Here is a 12671-nt window from a genome sequence, read left to right as displayed (position 1 = left end):
GATAAGAGGACATCTACCAGTGTAAGATGGAACTAAAGCTTGACAGGAAAACCAATTGAATGGTGAGTGATCTTTAAGGAGGCAATGTTTCAAGTGCAGAAAGGTGTATTTCATAAAAAGATAAAAGTAAGGAAACCAAAGTCAGAGGTCCTTAGATGAAAAGGAACATGGGAGATATAGTGAAACACAAAAAGGGTATGATGCAGATTAATTCTTCAAGAGAGAACCAGGCCAATTGCAATACATTGAGGGAAGAAGTTAAGAGGGAAGTAAGACTGGCAAGGAGTAAACATGGGAATAGAATAGTAATTAGTATAGAAAGGAACTAAAAATCTTCTACCAGCATTTAAGTATTAAGTGGATATTAAGAGGCTGGGTTGGGTGTAGAATGTTCTATTAGGGACAAAGAAGAATATTTAACAGGACTTTATATCAGTGTTCACTAAGGAGGGGGAAGTTGACAAAGTATTGATAGAATTGGAGACAGTATAGGTAATGAATAAGATGGAAATTGATATACAGGCTGGCTTAGGTTAGATAAGTCACCTGGGCCAGATGCTTGGAATCTTGGGTTACTAAAGGAACTGGGATAGAATTAATGGCAGGACTTGCCATCGTATTCCACCTTCCCTGTGTGTGTCAGGAGAGGTGCCAGAGGATTAGTGAGTCCAAATGTGAAATCCCTATTGAAGAAAGAGTGGAAGGACATCTCTTCTAAGTTGGTGAATAAGAGTTTGAAAACAACAGACAGGTAGAAAAAATAATCAACAGGTAATTGGAAAGGTTTGAATGAATTAAGTAGAACTCGGACAGATTTCTATAGGGCAGATCATGCTTGACTAATTTAATTGAAAGTTTTTGATGAAATAATAGAGAAAATTGATGTTCAAAATTTATGGATGTTGTTTATTTGGATTTTAAGAAAGTATTTGGCAGAGTATCTCATAAAAGATTGATCGTTAACATTGAGAATCATGGAATAGGAGAGTCAAAGTCAGCTTTCAAGAAAATTGGCTTAAGGACAGAAAACAACAGGGAAATATTATTGTTTTCGGATGGGCGCAGGTAGGCAGTGGTGTTTACAAATGGTCATTCCTAGGACCACTGCTTTTATTTGATATATGTAAATGATTTGGATGTTTGATTAAAAGTCAAATTTCAGAATTTGCTGTTAATATCAAACATGGAGATATCAACTGTGATATCAATTAACTGTAACATGACATAGATTAGTAAAATGGGCAGAGAGATGGCAGGTGGATATCGCAATAATACCATTCCATAGAAGGGATAGGAAAGGCAATGTAGACTTGATGGCATAGTTCCAATGTGTATGCAGAATGGAGGACCACAGGGATTCATTTGCATTGATCTTTGGAGGTCACGGGACATGTCAAGGGTGTAATTAGTAAATGGGATGTTGGGCTTCATAAATAGAGATATTAAATACAAAAACAATGAAAATATGCAGAACCTTTATATGAAGCTCAGGTTAGGGCACAAGTAGAGAAGCGACTTAACCCATTTTTGGAAGGCTGTGAAGGTCCTTGAGAGAATGGTGAGTTTTTCCAAGAATGAGGAATTTTAGCTCGAAGGATGGGTTGGAGAATGTTTTTGTCCTTTGAGCAAAGGACATTGAGGAGAAATTGTATAGAGGTTTACATAATGTGATATGTTCAGATGAGGTGGATAATGAAAAGCTTTTCTTATTTACTCAATGACTTAGGGGAGCAGTTAAAAATTTAGAGCAAGAGTTTCAGGGAGGTAAAGAAGACATTTTTACCCTCCAAATAATAGTGACCAAGAACCTATTGCCTATGAGGATGATGTAAGTGAAGATGGTGAACAATTTCAAAAAGTAAGTGGATAGATACTTGGAAATAAACTTGCATAGTAATTGAGCAGGGGATTGGGACAAACTAGATTGCTTTTCAGAGAATGAGCATGTATTCAATAGACCATATGACTTTGTGTGCCATAATAACTCTCTCAAAAAAAGGATTTCAGATAAAGTAAAATTCTGCACTTTATTTAATCTAACTTTGGAACAAGCATTTGTCCTGACACCTTGGTGTAGGTAACAAAACTGCAACTTTGATGATGCAGTCCACGTTCTGAGAATAATCACCAATTTGGAAATGTTTGGAATTTTTACCTTGATTCATTAATCCCATGTAGTACTGATGTAGGCTACTGTTATTTTAGCAAACTAACATTGCAGTATCCCATGCCAGCCTTCCAATCTCCCATGGCCATTGTACAGGAACTGGAGAAATTTCAAAGTACTTCCATCAATAATAATGCTAGCTGCTCTTGTAAAACACAAAACAAAACATCTGCTGTTAGATATAATGCATAGAGTGGGCAGCACTTGCTTAACAATCCTAATAGCTGAAAGAACAATCAAATTAAGATCATCAGTCAAGTTCATAGCTATGGATTATTTATTCTTGCTAGAAGCAACACATGCCATAAAGCAGGATCTGTAAATGAAAGGAATATGTTCAAGTATTCTATAATTTGAATTGCCTGGAAATTTGGCAAGCCAGTGGTTCCCTGTTGCTTTCTCCTTGGCAACACCTTGACCAATCAGAACCAACCGGCCAACCAGTTAGCACTCTTTTTCTCCCACAGTACAAATTGTTGTGATGGTTTGAAATAGGACTTTCTTGATCCTGGCACCAGGGAAGCAACATACCATTCTGCTTTTTCGCTGCTGGCCACAGAAACATCTGTCTGTACCTCAAACTGGAGAATGCCCTAACACAATTGCTCTCTTGGAACCCAACATACCTCTCGTTGCATTAGAGCCAGATTCCATACCAGAAACTTGCTGTTCATGTGACGTTTCCCTGAGAATCCATCACCCCCTTCCAAAACAGCATACCTGTTTGAAATGGATATATCCACAAAACACTCCTGCACTAGTTGCCTACCTCTCTTACCTTTCATAGAGTTAACCCATCTATGTGACTGTACCTTGAGACTTCCCCCCCCACCTTCCTATCACTGCCATCCATCACATACTGTTGCAAATTCCTCATTGCTTCTAACTGTCTCTCCAACCGATCAATTCAATCCGATAAGATTCGCATCCAACAGCATTTATGGCAGATATAATCCGCAGTAATCCTTAAACACTCTTTAAACTGACAAGAAGTACATATCACTGTATTAAAAGCCATTTTTGCTCCTTCACAATCTACAGACCCAGAAAATAACACCGTCTTATTCCTCTACAAACACTGCCCCAGGTTAAATTAATAGTTATGGCTTATATTTTAAGTTTAATCAAGAGACATATCTCCAAAAACATATAATCAAGAAAGAACCTACTGTACTCACTACTGCAGATTCTCTGTAGGCCACACTTAAAACAACGATTAAGTTATCTGTGCCGTGAACTTCGCCCAGCAGTTCCTCCAAGATAAGTTATGAATTTCACCGTTTGATCATTTTCCCAGGTGCACTCGTGTCCAGCGATATACTACTCTGATATCTTGTACGTAGCAAAATTAGCATTCTACTTCACCGAAATTTCGGTTCCCATCCCCCTGCTGAATTAGCTTAAACCCACCCGAAGAGCATTAGTACATTTCTGCCTCAGGATATTGGTACCCCTCTGGTTCAGGCGAAGATGGCCTTGTTTGTAAAGGTCTCACCTATTCCAGAAAGAGCTCTAGTTATCCAGGAATCCAAAGCCCTCCCTCCTGCAACATATGACATAACTCTAACTCATCAGTCATTCAGTTTTGAAGTAAACTAACTTTTATTTACTCAGTTTAAAAATTTGGTCTCATTATTGGCTCCATAGAATTTATACAAAATTTAAAAATCACACAACACCAGATTGTGTCCACCAGGTTTACTTGGAAGCACTGGCTTTCAAAGCGCTGTTCCTTCATCAGGTCTTTTTCAATATATAATTTGTTACATCACACTGTAAACTTTTGCTATAAATTCTGTGTCTCCTACGATCTTATACCCCATAACCACCCGATGAAGGAGCAGCGCTCTGAAAGTTAGTGCTTCCAAATAAACCTGTTGGACTATAACTTGGTGTTGTGTGATGTTTAACTTTGAACACCCCAGTCCAACACTGGCACCTCCAAATCATAGAATTTATACAGTTTCATGTTAGAGATTGGATGTGCATTTTTTCTAATATCTGGACCAAATTGTGTGACTTGAAAAATCTGAGAGTTGAATTTTGTTGGCTGTGTTAATTTTGGCAAATTTCATGGAGAGTTTCATTCCATGAGCCCTATTAAGCTATCTCATATTTTCTATCAAAACTCGCTTCCTTGCCTATGCACCACACTCCAATGGAGCTCTCTTGTCACTTTCTCTGAGCACAGGTGAAGGTACTGGCTGCAGGGACATTCTGGGATTCCAGGCATCGATATCATCTTTGAAAACTATCTATGCACCCAGTCAAGCACTAGCAATCTGCAGCTGCCCTGCACAGTTCCTATAAATTACTCGGATATCTTGTACATAGCAAAATTAGCATTCTACTTCACTGACATTGACCTGAAGTCTGTGTGCAATTCCTGGAGCTTGTCCTGAGATTTTGGTGCCTGATTTCCAAGATGGAAAAACCAAAGGTATTTGTGTTAGCACTATGACCTTCATGTTGGGAATTGTTGCTGTCTAGTTCATAGGTGGCAGGTGGAGAATGAGAAGTTGGCATATCAATGAGATGAGGTTATATAATAATGGGGATTTTCATACAATTAAAACAATGAGTTAAACATATTTTGAAATATAATTTTAATACATAAAAATAGGCCTCTTATGAGAATCTTGTTTTTCCATTCAAAACTTAGTTGGAAACTGGGACGTTTTGCTCTTGATGCTGGGAATATCATAACTATCAATCTCATGATTCTCACACCAATGCTTACATCATTCACCGGACGGAAAGATTCTGTCCTATTTGTTTGCACATCTTATGCAATCATTTTTTTTCAAAGATGGGATCCATTCTCTTGACTGTTGTGATTGGGATATATTCTGAATTCTAATGGATTAGGAGAAAAGCAAACTATTTCTGTACACTAGAATGATTCCAAACCCTCCTCACCACCAGACCCCCAACACCACCAATAAATGCTAAGTTTGTTCACATTGCAGCAAAGTCCACCCTGGTCTTGCCTGTTGTCTACATGAACATTTTCTTTCTTAAAAGGTCTTTTACCCATTGAGCTATCAGAGTGTTTTTTTCACTCTGTTCTGACTTCCACTCCAATCTTTTTTACTCTTCCTTTTTGAAATATTTTCTTTGTTAAGCAAGCTATCACATATCATATCAAACTGTGCAATTTGTGTTCTTTGAACTGTTGAGCAGAACATGTAGATAATTTAGCTACATAGCAAAATTACTGGTTCTTTGATTGAGACACTTAGCAGAATCTTACCTAATGAATCCTATAACATCAACTGTTTGCCTGTCATGGCAACTGTAGCGGAGTCTGTCATGTCTTTAGCTGCACCTCTTGTGGAGGGAAATGAATGAGGATTGGGGATAATTAGTATAAAGCCTAGAGGTGACCACACCAAAGACTTGCATAATCCAATATGAAGCAGAGTTTTTAATTGGTAACAGTACATAACTCAGTGGTCAGGTCAAAGCTGTAACTCTGTTAAAGGATTAAATTTCTGTTGAAGTGATTTTTCCCCTCCAGCTGTACAGGTAGCAGATGGTTTCTATCTCAACAGTTATAGTTGAAGCAGTCTCTCCACTTCTTGTTGGATATGATTTATTGCTTGTCCCAAGACCCCACTTAGATTCAATAGTTTGAACTGAATAAAGGTACCATATGTGAGTTGGGTAAATCATAATTAGTTACAACTGTTGAAGAAAAAAAATCTTTTTTAAAATATTTAACTTTACCTGCACATAATTGACTTTGAATGTTCAAATGAAAAGTGATTATCTCTCAGTACTTAACAGGAAACAGTAAATTGTACTACACTCTAAAATATATTTCCTTAATAGGAGAGATAATTTCTTACAATTAAATTTGGCATGTAACTGTGTTGTAATATTTTTTTAAAGTTACAATATAGGTGCTAAGTTTTATGGTAGGTTAATGAAGTCCAGGTGCTAACATCATTAGCCTGTTTCTGTGGATTTTTAGCAACTGATCTTTGCAGGTTCAGTCTAATGACTGGAGAGTTTCAATGCTTCGTATGGAAGGCTAGTGAAATTTACCTAAATTCATGCCTATAATTGTAAACACGGAATGATAAACAGCTCTTAACAAAATATTGTTTAAAATTACTTGAAAGTGAATATTTAATAGCTTATTAAAAATAAAACTGAAAAATATTTTTCCAGTTACATTTATAGATCACTAGCTAAAAATGAGGTTCACTAACTACCTGTACCTTAAACCTGAGTTTCCCTAGCATGTACATTATCACTTGAGGGCTCATTTTCTAATCAACCTGGCTTATGAGAGAAGCAATTTGCCAAGCACCTCTGTTCATTTCTGATTTTGCTTCAGTGAAGCTGTGGCACATGTTTTGTCCATGTTAATGTGCTATATTAATATAAGTAACTGCTTCCTATTCCTCTCTTCTTCCAATGAGCATAAGCAGTTATAATTTGAAACCATTTGTTTAGTTTACAGTGAGAACTGAAATTTCGTCATAAGAGAATTCCTATATGAGGGAATTCTGCAGAAGAGGTGACTTCAAATATATTATTTTAAAGTAATTAAAATAGCTATTAAAGTCATTGGCTAAATAGATATACTCATTAGTAGCCAATGTGGAAAGGCTAGCTCCATATATGTGATTTTTCTTTTCATCTTGCATTGTAAGTAATATAAAAATGTAATGTTATTTGAAGATGAATTTATATCCAAATTAATTTAAATTTATAACTTTTTTTGTTTTTCATAAAAAAATTCTGATTCCATTTCAAAATTGAGACACAAAAAACTAGCTATCTAGTTGACAAAACTTGACAAAACTAGCTAACGTTTGGCATATGTAATAACTAAAGATCTTCTGGTGATAGGTTGAAATTGAATTGGCTTTGATGCTGATCCCAGTAGGAGGGTTCATTAAACATTTTAGAGCATTTTTTCTGCATGAATCCTAGGGATGATTATCAATAGTGCTGGATTCTTATGCTCATTTTCAGAGCCGCTGACTAAAACTACCACTTTTTTCAACATAACTTGCCTTCCACTGACAATATTTCTAGTCTGCTTAATTAATCTCACCTCATCACTGTATTGTAATAAAATGTTTATTTTCAGTACTTCTGCATTAGAAAGCATTGGTTCTATGTGCTGTATCATTTTAAAATGAATGTGGGCATTTTTTAGTGATTGATCCTCTATTTGTAGGATGAGTGTATATGTACTACAATATCTAGGTAACTGTCTTCATGCCATATTTTAATATTGAGAAATAGCTGCTTGGAAAGTTCACAAATATGAAGGATAAAATAATATATACAGCAGAGACACAGGGCATTTGACCAAAACAATTTATGCTGGTATTTCTTCTTTATTCATGCCTCTTCCTCTCTCACTTCATCTAAATCTACCATTGTTACTCTCTATTCTCTCTTTCCTAGCTTCTCCTTCAGTGCATCTAGACTAGCCCAGATCCTCTAGTCTCCTGTTTGTCAATCTATGACAGAAGATGCATGTCACACCCTGTAGAAGTCTTGATGTAATAACTATGACAGAAGATCCACGTGAGAATAACCTAGGAAGTTTAAACTTCTAATGAGCAATTCCCCCAACTCCTGGGACCCAGCTCAAATGTTTTTGACTCTGACCTAATATGAAGTGATTTGGGGCCTGTCTGACACTTGCGTAATTCCATAAAGCAACCCACTTAACTAACCCCCAGCTTGACTTTAAATAGTTCCTTGTCCCCTAACCAAATATCACTTGGCCCAACAATGACTTTCACCCCAAAACAACCATACTGCTACATCCCAACAAGCTGCTCCCAACCAGTTCTAACTCCCACTTTGCCACCTCACCCACTCATCTATTTTTCTTCGCACCCATTCACTGATCCACACTCAAAGACTGGGCTTCTAAATTTGCCAATTAGAATATGAAAACTAGTGCAGCGAAAGAGGCATGCTCTGTTTCTCCTGACTCTGTTCCACTCAATTAAATTCCCTTTTCATTGCTCTGCTATGCAATTCTTTTAAACCGGTATTGGAAGATTCTAAAAGAAATATGTAGCGGCCCTGAGTCAGATTAATCTTTGTCACTGCTTGGAGATTCAGGCCATCACTCATTTCAACCACTCCCTGTGGTAAGCAATTTCCTATTCCCAACACTCTAAGAAATTATTTTCTGAATTCCCTGAAACTGGCAAATAATCCAACTTCTATAGATACCCTCTAATCATGCCACTTGTTTGTTGATGCCCAATTCATTTGCACCTTATTTGATAATTATATGGCACCTTATCAAAGGCCTTTTATAAATCTATATAAGTTGCATTTACTGATTTACCATTGTTTACTTTCTCACCTCCTTAAAACAATCCAGTAAGGTTGACAAAGCAAGTTACCTCTTGAAGTCCACACTATTCGTTATTTTTTAGTTTCTAGAAACTATTTCCTTTAGTAGAGATTTCATTGATTTTTAAACCACCAATAGTAAGCTGAATTGTCAATAATTTCCTGCACATGTTCTGTGCCCCTGCTGAAATAGAGACACTGTTAGCTGCCAGGACTTTGCTGCTATCTACTTTTGAAATGAGTTATTAAATATATGAAGAAATTGTATTATCTCTTCCCTAGCTTTAAAATGCTGTTAATTCACTCCATCCATATGAACGGTTTTATCCGTTTTGAATTTGTTTATTTTATTCAGTACAACCCTTTTTTTATATTAATTGTATTTATCACATCAATCAATATCATGTATACCTATTTGCCTTACTGGGATATACAAAACAGAAGAATTATTCAATATTTCTTTCATCTTTCCCCTGTGATGTCATCCCATATATCCCTGAATGAGCCTTATTGCCAGTCTTCCTTTTATATTGATCTGTTTGTACTATTTTACTATTTAATGTTCTTTCCCTACCTCACTAATTACTTGACATAATTCCTAATCTCTTCTTATTCTCTCATCAAGCATTCCTCTGCTGCCTATATACTAGATAGATATTTCCTAATTCTCAATTGTTCCCTTATGTCTTTATTTATCTCCTGGTGTTCGGTTTGTTCTTTGCATCTAGAATGGTTTTCATCAGATGTAAATATTTCTCTGTCATCATCTCAAAGTATACTGTATTATAGTCCTTGTTGCCCAGGTGTTCTTCTACTTTTTCTTGCCTTCCCTTCTCTGCTCTGCTCTGCTCTGCTCCAGATCACAGGCTGGATAACAAGTCTTCCCCTGTTGGTTTTTTTATATAATGGATGAGAAAGGAGCCATACATTGTATGAACTCCATTTCCTTATTCTTGTCACCTACCTCTTTTCTTATTGACTTGGACATGGGCAATGCTGGCTGGCCAGCATTTATTGCCTATCCCTAGATGCCCTTGAGAAGATGGTAGAGAGCTACTTTTTTGAACCACGGCAGTTCATGTGCTGAAGGTTGATTCACAATGCCCTTAGGGAGGGAATTCCAGGACTTTTACCCAGTAACAGTGGAGGTATGATATAGGCGATATATTTCCAAAAGATGGTGAATGGCTTGGACATGGTGTTCCCATGTATCTGCTGCCCTTATACTTCTACATGAAAGTGTTCATGGGTTTGGAAGGTTCTGTCTGAGGATATTTGGTGAACATCTGCAGTGCTTCTTGTAGATTGTACTACACAAATTCACAAAAGATCCTTAGACAGCAGAGTAGTTGAAATTCCCCAAGATTACTATTCCAGGTTTTTACTTCATTCCCAGGAGTTCCTGAAGATTTCTTTATCTTCCTTAGTGTGATTTATCCTTTAATGTATTTCATCTATCCATATGGATTCTATTTTCACCTTGCTGATAGTTGCATTCCTTTTTCATGCTGCCATAATGCTGTCCATAGGCAATCCAGCTACTTCTACTTTTCTAAATATATTTGGCCCTTAATATTTAGTTCCCATGCTCAATTTTCACTAAGCATGTCTTGGTATTCCCTACTATGTCTGCTTTCTCCGAGTATATAATTGTTTCTAACTCTTCTGCTTTACTCTGGACACTACATTGCTCTACAGACATTTAAATTCCTTTTTAATTGGATTCTTTTTCACTTTATGCTTAACCAATTTTTTGGAATCATGTTCCACAACTCTTTATTACATTGGTATAAATGTCTTCCCTTGCTTTATTCTTTCCAAAGTTCTCCTGCCCTGTTTTGTTTACATTTAGCCCTCTGAAGTTTCTTATAGGTACCTCTGCTCCTCTCCCAACCCCAATTTTAAAGGTTCCTTCCTATTTCCCCTTTCAGTGAGGCCAAAGTTCCCATTGCGGCTCACATGGAGCCCATCACATCTGTACAGCTCCTTCCCGTTCCAAAAACAGAACATGAATTGAAGACTCTCCTTGCCAGCTCTTCAAACAAGCCAATCCTTTGCTCTGCCTGCACCTACACCAATATGCACGTGTCTTTGGCATCAATCCAGAGACCACGACCCTTGTTCTAATATTGACCCGTAATATGTTCCTGACCTCAACTGTGCTGCTTCAGAGGATTCATCCAGGTTGGCTCGCCATAGGGGAAGAGAAAATTGGAGTGGATTCCCACCAAGTAGTTCTTGTATGTGTCTTCTCAGTCAAGGGGATCTTGATGTTCAATGAAAATGAGCTGAGGTGACTCAATATTTTCATACGATTCAGTATGTTTGAAATTATATGTTGTTTTTTTTTTCTAGCAATACATGGAGTTGATGCTCCCTGTGGTGGTGCAGACCTTTATGTATAGTGAAACTGGGATTGATATTTTTAATGGAAGTGTATATGAAGTCAAATGTGAATTATTGGATACTTGTATCCCATGGTTTTATTTTAACTAAGTAGCAGCAACTTGAGCTAAAATGTTTTCCAAATTTTGTTATAATATTTGTTTAACTTGACACATGGTTAAAAACAAACAATTGCTTAAAATATAACCACTATTAATCATTTTGTTAAACCCTTTTTTTTAATCAGTTATACTGAGTACTATTTGGAGTCTAATATGTTGCTGGTGGTGCACACTCAGCTAAATGTCAATGTATGCTGCAGATTTCAGATCACTGAATTAATTCTGAGTTTCCCAAGATGTGCAGCACAATGTTCCTGTAGTAACTTTGTATATTCTTCAATAATATTTCTTTAGGTATGAAGATAAAGCTGCAAAGGACCTAGACAGATACAATTCCCAGCTGAAGAAAGCAATCGAAGAAAATGTTCATCGAGAAGAACAGAATCAACAAGAATTGGCCCCAACAATTAAAGTTAATAAGAAGCAAAAACACAACACACCACTTTCAAATCAGCAAATTTTGGATAAACTTTTCCAGTCACAAATCCATAACAAAAAGAGTTTGGAGTCACCTTGTAAGACAATAGATGTTCCATTTTCTTTAAACCATTTAAAAAGACAGCTTGCGAGACTTTCCAAAAGCCATGAATCAGGTGCTGAAAGACTTCGTCTCATTAACTGCTTGACTTCTTACAATGGATGGATTGTTGCCTCTGAAAGGAAGCTGATGTTGCTAAATCCTTTTCGGGTGGAGGAAGCTCTACTATTTAAAAGGCTGATGGAGAATCATGTATTTCAGACAGAGGCCCTTGATACACCAATAGCTCTAACTAATAGGTATTATTAATGTAATTAAAGTACATGGCATCTCAGGATTTTTATTCATACTTTTGAAATTATAATATTTGTTCAGTTTGATATTAGTTTTCCCTAAAAATAATTACTTATCAATTTTATAGCTATTGAATGCCCATTTTTCACTTCAAATATGCATGATCTAGAAGACTCAAGAAAATTTTAAGCAATTCCTCTTGAACCCTGCTTTCCTTAATAATTACAAGCTTAGTTGATTTAAGCTTTTTGAATGTTGTCAGGCAATAAAACAATGCAGTACACATATTACCTATCTATACTGAAGGAATTTTGACAGACATGAGTATTCAGTGATTATTGATGCAAACAGCACTGAATTCCAACTATAGTTTCAAAATATTTTCTACTGTAAATTTTCACCAGGCTTAATTTTTGCCTTCAACGTCCATTTCGTCCTGTTGTGTGCAACTACATGTATTAAAAATGCTTAAAAACAGATGGTTAGAATTGCGTGAATTGATGTTAGGAAATTTGATTGAAACATGAACTATTATATTTGTTGTTAAGTTGTTAAGCATTTAGCATTCTACTGCTAGTTACTGCCACAACTAACCATTTGTGTAATGTTTTTCAGCCTGCTTGGTGGACCCCAGTACATAGATGGTCTCTGTAATATGCAAAAGGAATACAATACATTGACTGGAATAACTTATTTTACAGATCCTAGACTTGTATGTAATGGGTTTAAGATACGTCTAACACCAGGTATGTTGTTAGAACGAAGATTGACTGTGCTGTAATTATTAAAATAAATCAAATATTCTAATAACGTTAAGAAAGTAGGTTTACTTATTTCAAGCTATTTTGATTATTTCTGGAATTACATGTGTAGTGCATCCATT

General features: G+C 36.4%; 1 protein-coding gene across 3 annotated transcripts in view; it reads left to right on the top strand.

Moving 5' to 3' along the window:
* pms1 (PMS1 homolog 1, mismatch repair system component) overlaps positions 1 to 12671 on the top strand; it is a 106269-nt gene that overhangs the window by 87387 nt on the left and 6211 nt on the right. For all 3 annotated transcript variants that reach the window (XM_072578995.1, XM_072578994.1, XM_072578996.1), the window contains 2 exons: positions 11311 to 11793; positions 12404 to 12534. In XM_072578995.1, the coding sequence (XP_072435096.1) occupies positions 11311 to 11793; positions 12404 to 12534 (614 nt within the window). The remainder of the gene's footprint in view (positions 1 to 11310; positions 11794 to 12403; positions 12535 to 12671) is intronic.

Source organism: Chiloscyllium punctatum, chromosome 10 (genome assembly GCF_047496795.1).
Source record: "Chiloscyllium punctatum isolate Juve2018m chromosome 10, sChiPun1.3, whole genome shotgun sequence".
Classification (NCBI taxonomy): Eukaryota; Metazoa; Chordata; class Chondrichthyes; order Orectolobiformes; family Hemiscylliidae; genus Chiloscyllium; species Chiloscyllium punctatum.
Note: the sequence above shows the minus strand (reverse complement) of the source record. Positions and strands in the feature narration are given on the sequence as shown.